The 17,219-nt window shown below is 48.7% G+C and overlaps 2 protein-coding genes across 4 annotated transcripts; both read right to left on the bottom strand.

Annotated features, from left to right (window-relative positions):
• BMI1 (BMI1 proto-oncogene, polycomb ring finger) lies at positions 1-9,215 on the bottom strand. 2 transcript variants are annotated; one of them, XM_064635172.1, is made up of 10 exons: positions 9,079-9,215; positions 3,989-4,122; positions 3,488-3,584; positions 2,724-2,779; positions 2,552-2,602; positions 2,184-2,292; positions 2,048-2,093; positions 1,428-1,526; positions 921-1,001; positions 1-821 (listed from the first exon to the last, which is right to left on the bottom strand). In XM_064635172.1, exons 2-10 carry the CDS (start codon positions 4,098-4,100, stop codon positions 492-494), a joined length of 981 nt encoding a protein of 326 aa, XP_064491242.1. In that variant the 5' UTR covers positions 4,101-4,122; positions 9,079-9,215; the 3' UTR covers positions 1-491. The 2 variants fall into 2 exon arrangements, with proteins under 2 accessions (XP_064491242.1, XP_064491252.1); XM_064635182.1 differs by lacking the exon at positions 9,079-9,215 and adding an exon at positions 4,606-4,628.
• A 1,893-nt stretch (positions 9,216-11,108) lies between these two features.
• COMMD3 (COMM domain containing 3) lies at positions 11,109-14,675 on the bottom strand. Of its 2 annotated transcripts, XM_064635204.1 has the most exons (8): positions 14,503-14,669; positions 13,506-13,617; positions 13,337-13,400; positions 13,202-13,236; positions 12,831-12,891; positions 12,689-12,745; positions 12,532-12,591; positions 11,109-11,489 (listed from the first exon to the last, which is right to left on the bottom strand). In XM_064635204.1, exons 1-8 carry the CDS (start codon positions 14,633-14,635, stop codon positions 11,430-11,432), a joined length of 582 nt encoding a protein of 193 aa, XP_064491274.1. In that variant the 5' UTR covers positions 14,636-14,669; the 3' UTR covers positions 11,109-11,429. The 2 variants fall into 2 exon arrangements, with proteins under 2 accessions (XP_064491274.1, XP_064491265.1); XM_064635195.1 differs by lacking the exon at positions 11,109-11,489 and having other exon boundaries at positions 12,334-12,591; positions 14,503-14,675.
• Between the last annotated feature and the right edge of the window lie 2,544 nt (positions 14,676-17,219).

Below are 17,219 nucleotides of genomic sequence, written 5' to 3'. Positions count from 1 at the left end.
TTATTCACAGTGACATGGCTACATATATGCATTTCTCTATGCATATTCTTTCAATTTTGTTGGATTTCAAGATGAAAAAGCACTTGCTTTCTACAGGTTCACAAAACAGCATAAGAACAATAACAATCGAAGAGAACGCAATGGAGGAGTTAGTCTGGATTAACAAACTACTTCCTGGGATTTGTACTGACTTCTGGAGACTCCTGACTCCAGATGATGGGGACAGAAACAACTCCACATCACTCAGAACAGGTGAAGATGTAACTTTTGTTTGCTTCTCAGTCCTCTGAAAACAATTTACATTTCAATCTTGCGTTTCCATTAACGTCCATCCTGAATGTCACCTAGTCTGGCCTTTTATAGCCAAGTTCAGTGTTACTACAAAAGAAAGCAATTTGGATGATAGTCACATGGATTAGCATCTATAAAGCTGTAATGGCATGGAGAGATCTATATAAAGGAAGGACGAGGGTGGTAGCCTGGTTGGTACATCAACCAGATGAAGTGGCTGAGGAGCCATTTATTGATGTTTTCCGAGCTCTGTTGGTAAAGGAGGACTGGTGGTTACTGCTGGGGCTGCTGCTGGTGCCATTCATGGTGCTGGAGATGTGAGGGAACTGGGGGTGAGGAGACTGGACCGGGGTGCTGGGGCTGGGCAAACAGGAGGAGGTGGAGGGGATGCCTCCTGCTGGGCTGCTCGCCTTGTCGCTCCCAGAGTCACTTTCCAGCTCCCCACTGTTATTCAAGCCTTCTCTCTGGTGACTGATCTTCATCCTCTTGCAAGTAGGTCGGACCCGGTATTTCAGGGGCAGAGGCCCATTCTGTAAAGCAAAAGGGAGACCCTTATAAGCGCCCTCCCCAAGCCATGACCTGCACCCCCCATGGAGGAGACATACTGGAGTCCTCCTGGAGATACTCACCCGCCTCCAGGTATAGATGTAGGCAATATCCATTAGGGTGTAGTAGTCCTTCAGAGGCTCCTCTTCATACATCACATCGATCTGTTCAAGATATGAATCCTTGCATTAAGGAGCATCCAGGCATTCAGCCCTAGCACATGACTGATCTCAGGTGAAAGTAGCCCTGCTGTTACATATCTCACAAAATTGGAAAACAAACAAACAAAAAAAGCTATACCAAACCCAGCAAGAAGTAGGGAATTTGCATATCTATTGGACATGTTTTAAATACATCAAGGAGCAATTTCTTTATACTTTGATATTTACAGCATTAAAAAAAAATTACAGTGTCACCATACTCTACAGATAGATACTTTAAAAATAAGCCCAGCAACGTATTGCACACACCGTAAATACTTGGCAGTTAGCACTTGCTGGAACAGGCTGTAATGAGGAAACGAGTCCTAAATAAAAAACAAAACAAACAAAAAACTTAAAAAAAAAAAATCACTCCTTCCCCATAGGTACCTGGAAAGTGTTAGGTATATCCATTTTACTCCGCAGGAACTTTCTTAGATGCATCACTGTCATTGCTGCTGGGCAGCGCAAGTATCTTTTGTCATTCACCTGAGAGCATAGTAAAGAAAATCAGTCTGCTGAGAACAAGCAATTACTCCCACTAATGTTGTATTCTAACGTTTCAAGTTAAAAAAAATGCATCTTATTAAATTATGAACTATAACATAACAATGTCCGCTGCCTTAGAAGGCATGTCACAAATAAGTGGTAAATTACAGTTCTAAAGTAATCAAAATATGTAACTAAATTTATACATAAATATTTGTATTGTATGTTTTTAGTATATAATAAAGTAACCAATAAATTATTAAATATTTTTTAAATTTTACAAAATATCAGATTCTGCTTTAAAAGTAACACTGTACGCATTTTTAATTTTAAAAAGTTGCTTACATATACAACTGTATAAAAATATTTTACCTTTTCTGTACCTCATGCCATAACAGGAGGTGCACCTCCTTTGTTCTAGATACACATACCTATGTATTTTTCTCAGCTACAGACCTGTCCCAAAGTTGTGTGTGTGTGTGTGTGATATGCTTCCTCTGGAGTAAAGGAAAGTTATTTACCTCTTCCTTTGATTTTTCTTTCTCCTTATTTCCTTTTCGTTCCAGTCTGTGAGAAGAAATGACACATTTACAACAAATAATAAATACAGCTGCTATCAATCAGGTAAACATAAAATATTGCAATTTTGGAACTTGCCTATTCTGGTCAAAGAATTCAATGGATAAGCTTATTATCTCGTCGTCTGTTATAATTCTTTTGTCTTCGTCAGCCACTTCTCCCCTGTCTTCATTAGAGCCATTGGCAGCTGCGCAGAAATTTCCACAATAATTTACATTTTGAAATTCAAATCAGGAAGAATGGCAATTCTCAGTAACAAGAAAAAAAAAATCTTCACAGTAAGATAATGAATGAAAGCTACCTGACAAAACAATAAACTTTTATTATGCTGACTTTACTTCTTAAAATTCTGTGACAGTAATACATCACTTGTAAGTTAAAAAGGAAACAGTAAAACATCTAGGTCAATGCTATATTTATTAAAGTTGCAAATGAGAAGCTTTTACCATCAGCCGACGGATGAGCAGCATAAAAATCCCTTCTTCTTTTCATTTCATCTAGATGGAAAAGCATATAATTTTCTTTTAGCATTTACTCTGTAACTCCTGGTATTGATATAGGATAGCAGCTCTGGTTTTGTTTTCTGCTCTTAACAAAATGCCTGATTTAACTACTTACTTTTGAAAAGGCCTGGTACTAGCTTGTATACAATATCTTGGAGAGTTTTATCTGACCTGAAAAAAAGAACAACCCCAAAACATGAAAATAAGCAGGTGAAGTAATATTTTAATCCCTACTTATAATCTTTCACAACAAGGCATCTTCTACAAAGCGGGAGGCCAGTCATTAAAAGTTAACTTGCAGGACCTTGTAATCAAACTAGCCCTGCTCTAACTACCACTCTGATCCAAAACTCATCTGTGGTACCTCAACTGAAGGTTCTCAGACTGAAGGAAGGCCTTAAAAATTACACATCCTCCCTAGAAAGGAGACCAAAATGTAGTGCTGACAAGGAAAATGTTTCTGAAAGGCAAATGATGCTTTAAAGGTTTTTGCCTCTTAGCTTGGAAAGTTGCCGCAAGAGTTTTCATGATTAGGAATTATCCTGGAGTGATGTATGTCTGGGAGATACAGAAAGCAGAGGCAAGAACTGTCCGGTGGTACACGTGAGAACTGGGGAGAGGGAAAAGGCATTACATCAATGACTGGCTTATGCTAAAAAGACAAACAAAACCTTTCTGTTTCCCATGCAGAGAAATCTTCAGTTTCAATCAGTGATGAAACTCCAAAGAGAACGCATACACACCAGTTAGCTTGTAAATTGACAAGCCCTTTCAGATTTAAATCGCAGACGAAGAGATAACATTGACACCGACTACTGCTGGTCTCCCCACATAAAGCAAAATAAGGGATGCAGGATGCATTTCGCAACTTTCTCCTACCTTATATTCAAAAGCGGTCGAGTTTTGTGAACTTGGACATCACAGATAGGACAATACTTGCTGGTCTCCAAGTAACGCACGATACAGGTCTTACAGACTGTAAGTCAGAAACGACAGGCTTTCAGTGATGTTCGAAGGTGCCACTCAGATATGCATAGATAAAGGTGCGATTTTCTAAACTATGCAAGCTAGAGCAAATCGTCCATTGTCAGCAGCGAGCTGCTTAAGCTAAACAAATACCCAAATAAGCCGCAATTACCATGAAAAGGAGACGCTTATAGTACATATATTATTACTTTAACAAAGACCGCAGGGCTGTCCTCAGAAAATCTGCACCGCGGCCGGAACACCTACTTCCCCACCCGTCGGGGAGGTAGAGGGCAGCGGTCCCGAGCCCCTCGGGGGGTTTGGGCTTGGGAGGATTTTTTGTTTCTGTTCCCGGGATGCCGGGAAAGGAGGGAAGCGGCGAGGGAACAACGCGGAGCGCCCGGTCGTACTTACAGGAGTGGAGGCACTCTATGATGGTTGTTGCATCAATGAAGTACCCGCCGCAGAGCACGCACATGAGATGGGGGTTCAGCTCGGTTATTTTGATTCTGGTTGTTCGGTGCATTTTGGCGTGGCGAGCAGCGGCTCTGAAAGACACACACACAGAGGACCGGTCAGCGGGGACGAGCGCGGCTGCGTCCCAGGTGCCGCGGTCCGGCGCGTCCCCTTCCCCCCGTGCATCGCATCGCATCCCCCGGCGCAGGGGCAGCTCAGGCGCGGAAGGCGAAGGCGGCGGCGGCGGCGCGGGGGCGGGCGGCGGGCGAGGGCCGGTCCCGAGGCCGGCGGGGCGTCCCCGCACCGCACCGCCCCGGGCCGGCCTGGGCGCAGCCCCGCGGTCGCTCCGCGGCACCCACCGCGCCGTCCCCCGGCGGGCACGGGCCGCTCCCGCGGCGCGGCGGCACCGGCCGGCTCGGCGGCGATGCGGCGGGAGCTCCGGGGGCGACACGGCGGGCACCGGGCTGCCGGCGAGCAGCACAAAGGGGAACCAGCGCCTCCCGGTGCGGCTGCCCTGGCATTTCCGGAGCGCGGGGAGGGGCGGCGGGGGGAGGGACGGGGGGGGACACACGCACCTCGGAGCGGGGCCGGGCACCGGGGCGGCGGGGCCGGCCCGCCGGGGGGGTCCGGGCGGCTGCCGCTGCGGCTCGGTGCCGATCCGGATCTGCTCCGCTCTCCGAGGGGGTTGCTATAGCAACTTACACTTACACTTGGCATCCTGCCACCGCTGGGAACACACGAGAGCCGGGCGGGGGGCGGCCGGGGGGGCGGGCCGGGCCGGGCCGGGCCGGGCCAGGGGGTGGGACGCTGGGCCCGGGGGCTGGCGGAGGGGGTGGAGGAGCCAAGGAGCCCGCGGGGGTCTGGGAGCCCGGCTGCGAAGGGAGGGCAGAGGGAGGGCGGGAGCGGCCCGGGCGGGGTCGGGTGGCACAGCCCGGAGGGTGCCCGGGCGCGGTGCGGGGCAGTCCGGGCGGCGGGGGCGGCCCCGGGCTGCGGGGTCTCAGCCTGGCGGAGGCGAGTGCCAGAGGCTCCTCCCGAGCCTCGGCCATTTCGGATCCTCTCAGGGGCCTCTCTCCACGTCGACTCGGTGCGAGAAGCTGGTCTAAGATCGCTCCTCTCCCCCTCCGCTCCCTCCCTCCCTCCGAACCACGCCGCGCTCCCGGGGACCGAGCCCCCCGCACCGCCGGCGAGGTGCCGAGCCCCAGCTCCCGCTCCACCGCGCCGGCATCCCCGATCTCTCCATCTCCTTTTTCTTAACTTCTCTCCTTCCTCCCTTTCTCTTGCCCCTGACTCTTTTTCTCTCTCTTTCTTTCCTTCCCCCCGTTTTGACTCTCGTTTGAAAATCCTCCCGCGGACGAAGCAAGCGCGGTGCAAAGTTTTGCAAAAGGTGTAAAGAGATTTGCAGCACCACGGTAAGATGCTTGGATGGGAAAATACAAGTCTCCGAATCCTTAAGCAAACCCCCTTTTCATCAATAAAGCACACTGAGAGGGGGGGAAAGCCCAAACCGACTTTAAACGGTACATTAGTGACAATATGCGAAGGACCATGTGACCAGATCATTCCTAAAGCTAAATCAACACCTTGTCAACACAATGCAGCGACAAGAGTGAAAAACAAATGTCATTTTCACAGTCTGAAACCCATAAACCCCCATCGGATGCACTGGCAACAACTCTAGATGCACACATACTGTTTAAAATGAGAGGGAATAAGAGATAAAGGGGAAAGTACACACGAGGAAAAAACCTGTCAGCCATGTCAATTGCAGAGTAAATTATTTTCCGTCAACCAGATCCTGAAAAATGTAATATAACAACGTGGCTCCAATGCAAGCCATTAATTTCCCCATGTCAGTGCTCCCAGCACACCAGCTCCTGTCCTTGGTCTCTGCTCCTCCCGAGGCAGAGCTTGTGAGCCACCTCTCATCGCAGCATCGTATGCTCAAGATGCAAGGTTCCCCCCAGCCACTGGCAAACTTCGATGTTAGGCAGGGGAAAAAAAAAAAAAAAAGGCAACACACCAAGCTTTCTAAAAGCTTTGAACGTCGGCCAAACTGCCCAGGACAGGGGTACAATATTCTTCAGAAGTGTGCACAGCGCCAACGAGCGACCCCGGCCAGAAAACTTCTCTGGCTGCTGCAGGAGAACCCTCGAGTGAGCAGCAGATAAAACTCCCCAGCATCAAACCAATGCCGGCCAGCACACAGAAAACCAAAATGCCAGAAGCACCAAGCCAGACCAGGTCCCCAAAGCTGTTCCCAGCTCCGTGAGGGAAAGCAAGACCGCCGCTGCATTGTACTGCGGTTTAAATGTCGCTTCCAGGGTCCCTGACCCTCTGTTTCTTACTTTTAAACTGATACCGAGGTTTTGCTTTTCCCAGAAAAGGCGGAGACGGGGCTTCTGCACTCTCCTCTGAAGAGCCCTGAAGCCGGCGGCTCTGAGGTCCCTTTAGGTACTTACACATGGACAGGCTGCTTTCACGGTTCTGTGTTTTATTTGTTCAAGTCACTAGCTTATAATTCATAAATATCTGAACCAAAAAAACCAGCAGTGACCGAGGTCATGCAAGTCGGCTGACCAAGAATTCCTTCCCAGCCCTGACAGACTGGGACAAACCTTTCAAGACATTAACGCGTTTATTTCACGCAGGCATAGCCCCTTCCTAAATGGAGGGGGATTAAATTCAACCGTGAAACCTGTTTTGTCGAAGCAACCCCTAAACGCGGATTATTTATTGCCCAAAGTTAGCACATTTTCAACATGCTATAAGCTATCTTGAAAATCAGTGATTTTCTCCAGCGAATTGAACAAGGCGCCTAATTTCTCCTCAAAAGCCACCCGCACAGGCACAGGCACACGCGTGTCTGTGCCTGCGGGGTTGTAACATGAACACAGCACATTTTACTACAGCAGCGTGAGCTTAATATTTTGGTACGATGGAAACCCTTTCAGTTTTTTTTCTGCTCCTGCTGATCACACGGCGAATGCCACTACTTCACACAAATACAAACAGCCTCTTACCCAGGACAATATATATTTACACACTGACACATGGAACAACTAAACGTAAAATATACGTAGATAATACTCGCTAGAAGTAAACACTGCCAGCCAACCGATTATTTAGAGGCCTTAAACATGTTATGTCAAAATGAAGAAAAACAGAAGTGCATTCTCCTGCTAAGAATCAGCTACATTATTAAAAATCTATAAAGGCAATAAGCTATCAAACCTTGCTCGACAGGTCTCTAACAGAAAATACATACATAAAAAATAGAAGCATGGCTCGCATAGGTTTGTGTACTTTGCACCCATCTTCTCTCGGAAAACTCTCTCATCAGGAATAAAGCAGCCGTCATTCTACATCTTCACTCATTATCAGCCAGAGCCACTTGTACTATCGAGCCTGTTATTACTCTTTCACTTAAGAATGGACGCAAACGTTTTAAAGGAGAGGACGGTGCTTCTTTCAGAGAAGGCACACGAAGCTCAAATATCTCTGCCCAACTTGCTGCACCGAGGAAAGACCTGAATATTGGCAACAGAGTGCAAAAGGACCCCAGTCTTCAAAATCAGCTCCCTGTGACTAGGCGTAAGACATAATAGGTCTACTTAAAAAAATACATTAAAATGCTAATTTTGTACTATCTAAGCGACCAGGTAGGTCAAGACTTCGTGTCTCTGGCAAACTGCAACACAAGTCTGTCTCAGTTTCCAGGACGGGCTGCTCAGAGTCACTCAAAGTAGTTTTACTGGACTGTATTTCCAGAATGTCCCTGGTGTTAGGGACAGTCCCATAAAAGAACCTACTCCGACCACTACAGACTACGCAAAAAAAATCCTTCTAGCGCCAAGCTTGCAAATAGGCACACACGCCCAGGTTTTCTTCGACTTTTCTGGAGAATGGAGGAGTGAATCAAACTTTCTAGAGGCTGAAAAGTTACTATCTCACTTGTATAGAAATGCGATTTTTTTCTGCTTATTTTTACCTCATTATTTGCAAATGTTTACAGCAAACACAGAGAAACATCCCGCGTTATATATCGCCAAGGCCATTCAATTATAAAAACAGAACACTAGCAACTTTCAAGGGCTGCCCATAAGCAGTACGAGGAGCCCACTCGCGACATCTCTAAGATCTGACAAAGGATTTCATGTAAATTTACCCTTCCCGGGCTCAGGAGAAAAAAAATACCAACCAGAGAAAAGAAATTCACACACACCACCCCCCCCTCCGCGTCCCGCAGACACATCACCTTTGCTCCAAAGGCTCCAGCAAACCGCACGCCCCAGCTCCCCAAGATCGCAGCCAAACTGCTATCCTCACCCCCCAAAAAAGTTATTTCTCGGCGTTGGCCATCCCTTGCCTCTCCCAGTAGGCACAAACCCCTAAAGTTTAGCATTTAGAGCAGAAATGTAAGAGGAGACATTGGAAACAACTGGGAACCGCCATCTTACAACCCATCCAATTTCACACAAGTACTTGTCCAACTTAAGTTAATAACATTTTCTGCTGGGTGCCCCGGCTCCTAACAACCCCCCCAGGAGGATCGCTACCCCCCGCTGGCTCCGTCTCTATAAAATGGGTGCGTTATCTGACATTTTAACCTCCCCCAGACACATTTCTTTCGGGGAGGACTGAAATCACTTGACCCAGGCAGCTCCAGATTTCACGAACGTCCCTGTTTAATCAAAATCTGCCTTTAAACAAAGGGCGCTCGGGCCGGGCTGGCAGCAGGGTCGGGAAATATAAATATTCTCCTCGGGGGCCATGTGCACAGAAAGGTTTTAGGGGGCGTCTGGAGAAAGAAAGGAACTAAAATTTGCAAATGTGGGTGCGTAACGCGAGCGAGTGCACAGGCTGCTGCTGCTGCTGCTGCGTGTCTGTATGTGTGTGTGTGGCTGGAGCAGCCTGTCAGCGCTTTTCCCATACGGAGAGCTCGGGGGACACCTAGGCGCCCCTTTGCAGCCCCCAAACCGGCCGAAAACCGCCGCCGAGCCCCCTTCGCCCCCCGCCCTTGCTAAGGCGACACCTCGCTTCATACGTACCCGGAAAACGGAGCCGGTGGGTGATGATCGGAGCGGCCAAAAAAGACAATGAAAGTTAAAAGTCGTTCAGCAGAAAATGAATGTGAGCCAAGCGGCCATCTTGAAATGAACTGCAGACGCTGTCAATTGCAATAAGCTTATTGCCGCCGCCGCCGCTGCGCTCCGCTCATTTTAGTTACAGAACGCCCGGGTCTCCGCCGCTCCTCGCGGGCCCTTCTCGCTCGCTCCCTCGCTCTCTCGCTCCCTCCGAGTTGGCCGCCCGGGCGGCTCAGGCGCTGGGAGCGCACAGTCTCCCCGGTCCGGATGGGTCCTCTCTCCACCAGCCCATTGTCTCTCCCTCTGCCCCCCGCTCCGCCTCGCGGCCTCGCTCGCGTTCCTTCTTTTATTATTATTGTTATTATTACGAGTATTATTGTTGTTGTTATTTCATAGTTGGTGGCGGGGACCCGGGGAGGGAAGGAGGGCGGGCGGGCGGGCGGGCGGGAGGAGGGCGGAGGAGGGAAGAATGCAACGCTGAAGGCACACAGTGGAAACTGACACCGTCCCCAAAATGGCTCGGAGTTCGCCCGCCCCGCCAGCGTCACGTGGGGCGCCTCATTCCTTAAGGGCGGCCTGGGAATTAGCGGCGCTGCCGCCGGGGCCCGGCAGCCTCCCCGTGACCCAATCCCGCAACCCGGCCGCCTCCTCCCCCTCCGCCTCCCCCCTCCCTCGCTCCCTCCCTCCCCTCCCCCGCCCGCCACCCCCTCCCCTCCCTCTCTCCCTCCTCCCTTTCTCCTTCCCTCCCTCCCTCCCCTCCCCCCGGCCCTGCACGCGCTCGCCCGCGCGCCGCCGATGCCTCCTTTTCCTCCTTTTCCTCCTTTTCCTCACCGCCCGCCCCGACCCCCGGCCCCGCTCCGCGGCTCTCGCCCGCCTCCCCCCGCCCGCCGCAGCCCCGATGCCTCCCGCCCTCCTTCCCCGCGCTCCCTCCGCCCGCGCCGCGGCTCCCCTTCACCCCCTCCGCCCCCCACTCCCTCCCTGCGCCCTCGTCGCCCCCGCGCCCCCTGATCCGATCGCCGCCCGTCCCCCAGGACCCCGCCCGGCGTTGCCCTCTCCATCCTGCCCGCGCCGCTGCCCCCCTGCCCGCACACCCACCGGCCCCATACGCCTCCCGTCGGCTGCCCCCGCAGCCCTCGCCTCCCTCCGCGCACTTGTTGCGCGCTCCCACCCGCGGCCGCCCCGCACGCCCCGTCCCGCCGCGGAGCGACCCCCGGGGGGACCCGCACGGCGGCCTCGCGCCACCGCCACCGCCTGCGCGCTGCCGAGCGCCCCTCGCCCGCCCTCGGCCGCACGGAGCCGCCGCCGTCGAGGAGGCGCGTCCCCTCGGGGGCCGCGCGGCCGCTTTTCCGCCCCGAGCGGCGGCGGGAGCGGGTGTCGCGGAGACCCGCGGTGTCCCCGCACCCCGCGGGGGGAAGACGGGCCAGCTGGGAGAGAGGGAAGCGGGGGAACCCTCGCGGTCGCTCGCCGCCGGCGACGACAAGACGCCTCTCGCAGCTCGGGCGCGGAGGAACGGAGCTGCTCCGCAGTAAAGGACCGGCGGCCGCCTCGCATCCTCTGCGGGGCCGCTCTTCCTCCCCGGCAGGTGCGGACGGGCCGCGCTGCGGAGCCCGACCGCACCTGCTGGCGAGAGCGAGTGGCCCCGCGGAGACCACCGGTGCCGGGAGCGGCCCAAGGCGGCCGGGAGAGCCGCGGAGTAGCCCTGCCGTCGAGCCGGAGCCGCCACCCGGCTCCGTTCCATCCCGCGGACCCTCGGCTTTCCTCGAGGCACCCCGAGCCCATACGATTAAACTGAATCCTTTCTTGCCACCCGCGCCGGGGTCCAACCTTTACTCGTAGGGGAGATGTAAGATCGGTTGGAGTGAAATGACAAAGCGCGGCGGGCGATTTAGCAAACGCGCCGCAGCCGCGGCACGGGAGGAAGGGACTTTCGCCTCACTGAGCTGATCTAACGTTTAGCATCTTACTTTTAGGTACAGCTAATTCACCCATAGAAATTGCAGAACAGGCACGAATAAACTTTTATTAGATAACAGAGAAAAATAAGCAGCGACAAATGTAAAAATATACAAAATAAGATAGAAGGAATGCTTTGATGACATGACAGTTAAGCAAATACTTAACAAGAATTAATAAAAAAAAATTACATGAGCAAGGAATACCAAATGCGGACGTAAAAAAGTTGTTTCATTTAATTCACATCCAAGGACTTAAAAAAAAAGGACAGTTTGCATCAAGAGATGAAAGACATTTGTCATTTAGGAGACACTCTTAGGAATGAGAGTACTTCAGCTCAGCAGGCTGACACGTTCCTTCAATCACATCTGAGTCGCTCTTTCTAGACTTTTTGCAGCATCTTTTAGTTTTCCAACTAAATCCTAAGAGATGAAATATTGTCTTAGAATAAACATATTTTTTAGAAGGTCAGCTAGAGGAACAGAGTATCTTTTTTATACAGAGAGGCAAGGGAAACCAGCACCTTGTAGCACAAAGAAATGTTGCAACTGACAAACAATGCCAGCAAGTAATTAAACAGCTCCATATTTTACAGTGTAGTCAGAAAAGTGGGAACTGAAGGAAAACACTTTTAAAAATGTATTTGCTCCTAAACCAGATCGCTACTATTAACACGTAGATTTTATCAGTATTGCCACGATGGCTAACACTAACATCCGCTCCAGGCTTTGAAGTACTACATGCATTTCTAAAACACTGAAAATATTTTGAGTGCAATTTTGTACCAGGATCATTCTCTAGCCAAAGCATGTCAGATTTTGCTATGTCAGCAAACTGACTAGAAACACTCATTAGTGAGAAAAGGACAACTTTTAAGACACACATTTAAAACCTAAAGTTTTAATATCTTGCTTTTCCTCTCTCCACAACCCCTCTTCCCGATCCTCCAGAGTTTGGCCACTTCCAAGCATTACAATACCTCTATTGTTCAGTTACACATTTAAATCGCTAAACAAAGATCAACGTTTGTTTCAGTACATTTCTTACATGTCATTAACACCACTGAAGAGCCTTCAGTTTGCTCTCTATTTTTAATCATGACACATTTAAATCATTGAACCAGCTTCTTTAATCATTTCTCTAAAGCACGGGAAATCAGAGTTTCAGAAAATGACGAATTTCCTCCCAAATACATATATAGATTACAGCTATGAAAACAGACAAAATATTTATGCAGTATGTAAAACACTCCTCACGCAACTAAAATCAGTTACTTTGCAACTTTATTTGAAAAGACAGTAAAATACACTCAGATAATTTTTATGGAAGATTCTCTCGTATTCTCCCAGTAGAGATTTTTTTTTTTAATAATAGTATATATGATTTAATTTTGATTGGCAAGTTGCTAAAAACACCTACATCCACAACTGGAGCTAAGCACAGAATGATGAAGGAAACAAGTACCTGTAATTGCTCCATCGTACAACTAAAACTAACATCTGGGTGTGATCCTGAATCACTGTTCTGAAGGAAAAAAAAAAAACAAACAGCAACATCTATTTTATTTAAAAGAATCATGAAATTGCATTTTTTTCCTTTCAGGGGGCTGGGAGTACAGTACCTCTACATTTAAGGTCACCAAGTAGGAAGGCTGATAAGTTTTATGAAGTTGATTGTTCTAAATTAAAAACAAAGAACACATAAAACAGTCATTTCTTAGCACTAAGACAGACTAAAGAAACACCTTAGTGCATTAAAATTACCTTGATCTGATATTCCAAGCGCCAAGACACATCAGTTATGTGGAGAGGAGATCTGCCTATGCTGAAAGACAAAACAGTTACAAGTTTCCTACACTAAAAGAAAAGGTCATTTTCTAAAGCCGTCCATCAATAAAGAACTTTTTCATGATCCTTGTAATGCTTCTTGAAAAGCTCGAAAAGATTTTTTTAGAGTAGAATTCCTAATGAAGAAAAGTTTCAACAACTGTTTTCTAGAGTTTGTTAAAAATGTACTTTTTAAATGGAACAATATTTCTTACTTAAATTACCTAAACCATGCAAAAGTGTTTTCCAGAACAATTTCAAACTAACTGTAGTTGAAACTATGTTTCTGTGCTGACTGATTGACCTACCTTCCCAATAGGATTTCCAATGCATCCTTGTTTTTCTGGAGAGGGGGGGAAAAAAAAAAGAAAAAAATATTTACTAGGTTCAATAAATTCCTATGAGAGGAAAAAAAATTAATATGTTAAAGTTGTTTTTAAAACCTGATATTCGGTGCAAAATTGTTCTATTCTCTCTTTATCCAGTTTACAGTCTTCTAGACATGTGCTACAGGGAAAAAAGAATTTATTAGTTTTCTGTTACCATTAACTCAGCAGTACACTTTTAAGTAACAACCGCTAGAAAACTGGTGAAGCTTCCAACTATGAGTACCTTATAGCAGATATGTCAGCTTTCTGTTTCCCTGCCTCCAGAATACATGTTGCAGCCGCAGCATGGCAATGTTTTAATACTGTAGGGTCAATATCTTTCAGGTCTGGATCGTCTAAAATAAATTAATTACTGATGACACATTTACTTGCCAAACCCCAGCACACGGTACGCAGGGCTGCTGCTCGCCCTTTGAACACTATCTTTCCCACAAAAACTTCAAAATGAAACACATTTAGTGTTTCAGAGCGAAAGGACGGAGCAAGTAGGCAAGGTGTGAGGAGGTGGAGGAGGAGGTGAGGGGTTGAAGCATTGGCTGGGGCGAGCCGTACCAGGCGGGGCTGTGCGGCGCTGCGCGCCCCGCCGCCTCTGCATCTCCTTCCCATTAAAAAAAAAAAAAAAAAAACCAAAAAAAAAAGGAGGAGAAAAAAAAAAAAAAAAAGAAGGAAAACCTCAATTTCCTCTCCAAGCCCCGTCCCAGCAGCCTGTTAATGGCGAGGAGCGGAGCTGGAGCCCCCGGCCGGGCCGGACACCGGGGCCGCCTGCCGCCCAGCCCAGCACCGGCGGCTCCCTCCGCCCGTCATTAACACTGCAAAATTAATTGTACGGCCGTGCACCCTCACGACGAGGTTGCCGTAGGACGTGTCCACACGAGAAAAAACCCCCACACGGTGGCAGCGGGGGAACACCGCCGCTCTGCCCCACTCCCGCGGACACGAACGCGAGGGGCGACCCGGCCCGGCCCCCCCTCTGCTTTTGACGGGTCGGAGCTTTGATGAAGCAGTCGCGCATTAGCGGTGACATCCCGCGCAGCGGCACCCTGGGGCCGTCCACGGGCGGGGACACGCGGGGACAGCCGCCCGGCCCCGCGGGGACACCCGCCCGGCCCCGCGGGGACACGCGTGTCCATACGCGGGGGCGGGCGGGGCGCGGCGCCCCCTCTGCGCGCCCCGCGGAGCGGCGCGGCCCGCACCGCCCCACCCCCGCGCCTCGCCCTTACCCAGCGCAGCCTGCGGGTCTTCGAGGAGGCTGCGGAAGGCGGCGCGGAGCAGCGCGGCGAAGGGGCGGCGGGGGAAGCGGCGGGGGTCGCCCAGCACCCGCCACCCGCCCTGCGCGTACGGCGACAGCTCCATTGTGAGCGCCGTGACCTTCGACACGCGCCCACGTGACGCGCGCGCAGCTGATCGCGGGGCGGGGCGGGGCCGCCGCCGCGGGGCGGGCGCGCGGGGGGCGGGGCCGGTGCGCGGCCGCGGAGCCCCCGCGGGCAGAGGCGCTGCCCCCGCCCCCCGCGCCGTCCTGCCCACGCGAACGGAGGGGGGGCCCCTCGCTTCTCCGGGTGGGGAGCGGGAGTGATGCTGTTCCGAGGAAGATGTGCCTCACTGGTGTGTTTTGGGGTGTAATTAGCTCTTATGTGGGTCTTAAAGGCGCTCATATCTCATGAAATCTCCTGGTATCCCTAATCCCTTATATCTAAATACACGTCTATTGGTGTGAAACTTTACAGCCCACAAATTCAAGGCTTGCTGCCTGCTAATTCAAAATGTCAGGAGCAGAGTCTTAACCCTTTCTCTGTGTGGAATCACAGAGTCATTGAGGTTGGAAGAGACCTCCAAAATAATCCAGTCCAACCTTCGACCAAAGACCACCATGGCCACTCCACCATAACCCAAAGTACCACAGTCTGCTTGGTTTTTTTGACATTTTCAGGGATAGTGACTCCATCACTTCCCTGGGAAGCTTGTTCCTATGCTTAACCACTCTTTCAGTGAAGAATGTTATTTTTCTTCTGAAACATCTGTGTGTGTCACCAGATATTCCACACAACCCACCCCATGGTTATAGATCTGCGTATCAAACCACATGTTTTTTACCTATGGTTATGGCCAGCTGAAACGTGAGCTTACAATAAAATTAATTTTCTAGCCAAGACTGTTGTCATACTTTGGTAAAGGCTTTGCATGTTTTGACATACAAAGAATTGTGACAGATAATACAGCCTTCACTAGTGATTTAGTAAAAGCGTACAACCGCTATCCGAAAACATCTCCATGAAAATCTAATAAACTCCTCATGTGAGACATTAACCTCCTGCGTTACCATTTCATTCTTTACGTACTGAAACATTGCCATTGTCCTAAAAATATACTACAGTTAATAATTTACAAGTAAACAGTGAAATGATGTGTGGTTATATGTCAACGAAGGACCAAATTAGAACTGATGTAATAAAACAAAGGTAAAGGCCTTTCTATATCACATGAATCATGATGTATGCAACCTTTGGAGTTCAAGTATGCAACACGTTTTATATCTCACTTTTTTCTTTGTGCGTGTCTGTTCTGAATGGACAATAATGTTACTGCATTGGCCTTCTTTACTGAACAAATATTTCTGCTGAACATTTCTTAAATCGAAATCCAATGTTGAAAGCTGTTCAGCCTAAAAAAATATGACTAAAAGCTAGAGGCCTCTGCCAGATTCATGATTTCAAAATGGTGTCTATATAATGTCAAAAAGAACAAACACATTTCATTTCATTTGAACTATTCACAGTAATTGACTGGCAGCTGATTTAATAAAAAAGCTGTTTGGAATTTTGTATCCATCACTCTCACTAATTACAATCCATCATCTAAGAGCTCTGTTGGCTTTGGAGGCTAGTTCAAGCTTTGTTGCAGTAAGATTTTATCACATCTCACCATATCACATTTTATGTTTTTTTGAATCATGCTACATTTGACCTCATCACTCGACGTTTTTTGTTTTTCACTTGTTTTATATTAATATTTTTGTGCTATTAATTAATCTTTTATGCAAACACAGCCACCCACTTCTTTGAGCACAGCTATCAAGTGGTTCTGCCTCTGGTTTTCTGGCACTGTGGGTTGCCTGGTCACTGTGTTGTAAAAACATGTGTTTGTATACCTAGGTTTTACTTGTGCCCAAGTTAAAGTGAAAAGGAAAATCATACTGGCTGCAGGATCAGGCCCTCAATTCTAACTCCCTGTGTACAATATTAGGCCTCATGACACTGTGGAGAATGAAGTCTGAGAGTTTTGGAGTGTGATCTGAAGTACTACCACTGGCCTAATGCTTTGGCATAAAAATTAATACCACTGAATTGACAAACTCCAAGCTTCACACTTCTGGCTGGTAGAAGTCCCAGTCATTTTTATTTTGCCAGAAACAAGAAAGGGATGGCAACAGGCAGATAGGATGACAATATAAGGTTTTCCTTCTTTTTTTGATATGGTTGTCAAATATAGACACAATACCTAAGGAAAGGCAAGATAAAATGGAAGAGAAGAAAAACCTTAACATGGAGGACAGGACAGAGCTCTGGGCTGCAGAATTTTGAAGGTAAAGAGACCAAGGCTATAAAAAATGATAGTCACCAAAAAATGTTAGAAATAGGATATGATCTCACATAACAGAAATTTCTTCCTCAATATCCCCTATCATTTATAGCATATTGAAATCCATAAATTAACATCTAGCTTTAAAGGCAAAGCAACTGACAAAGATTCTTTGCAAGATTATGCAGTACATGTAGGTTTCATCATAATTTTCATCACAAAATTTATATTATCAATTCCTCTACACGTCTTCTCAGCCTGACTTTTTTTTCTTTCTCTGTTTTTCTCTCCAAAAAGGACATGAAATGGATTCAGACTGTCAGATTTCTATCAGATTTTACTACTTGTGCAGAATATATAT

Source organism: Pseudopipra pipra, chromosome 1 (assembly GCF_036250125.1).
Source record: "Pseudopipra pipra isolate bDixPip1 chromosome 1, bDixPip1.hap1, whole genome shotgun sequence".
Lineage (NCBI taxonomy): Eukaryota > Metazoa > Chordata > Aves > Passeriformes > Pipridae > Pseudopipra > Pseudopipra pipra.
This window is presented reverse-complemented; position numbering and strand designations above follow the sequence as displayed.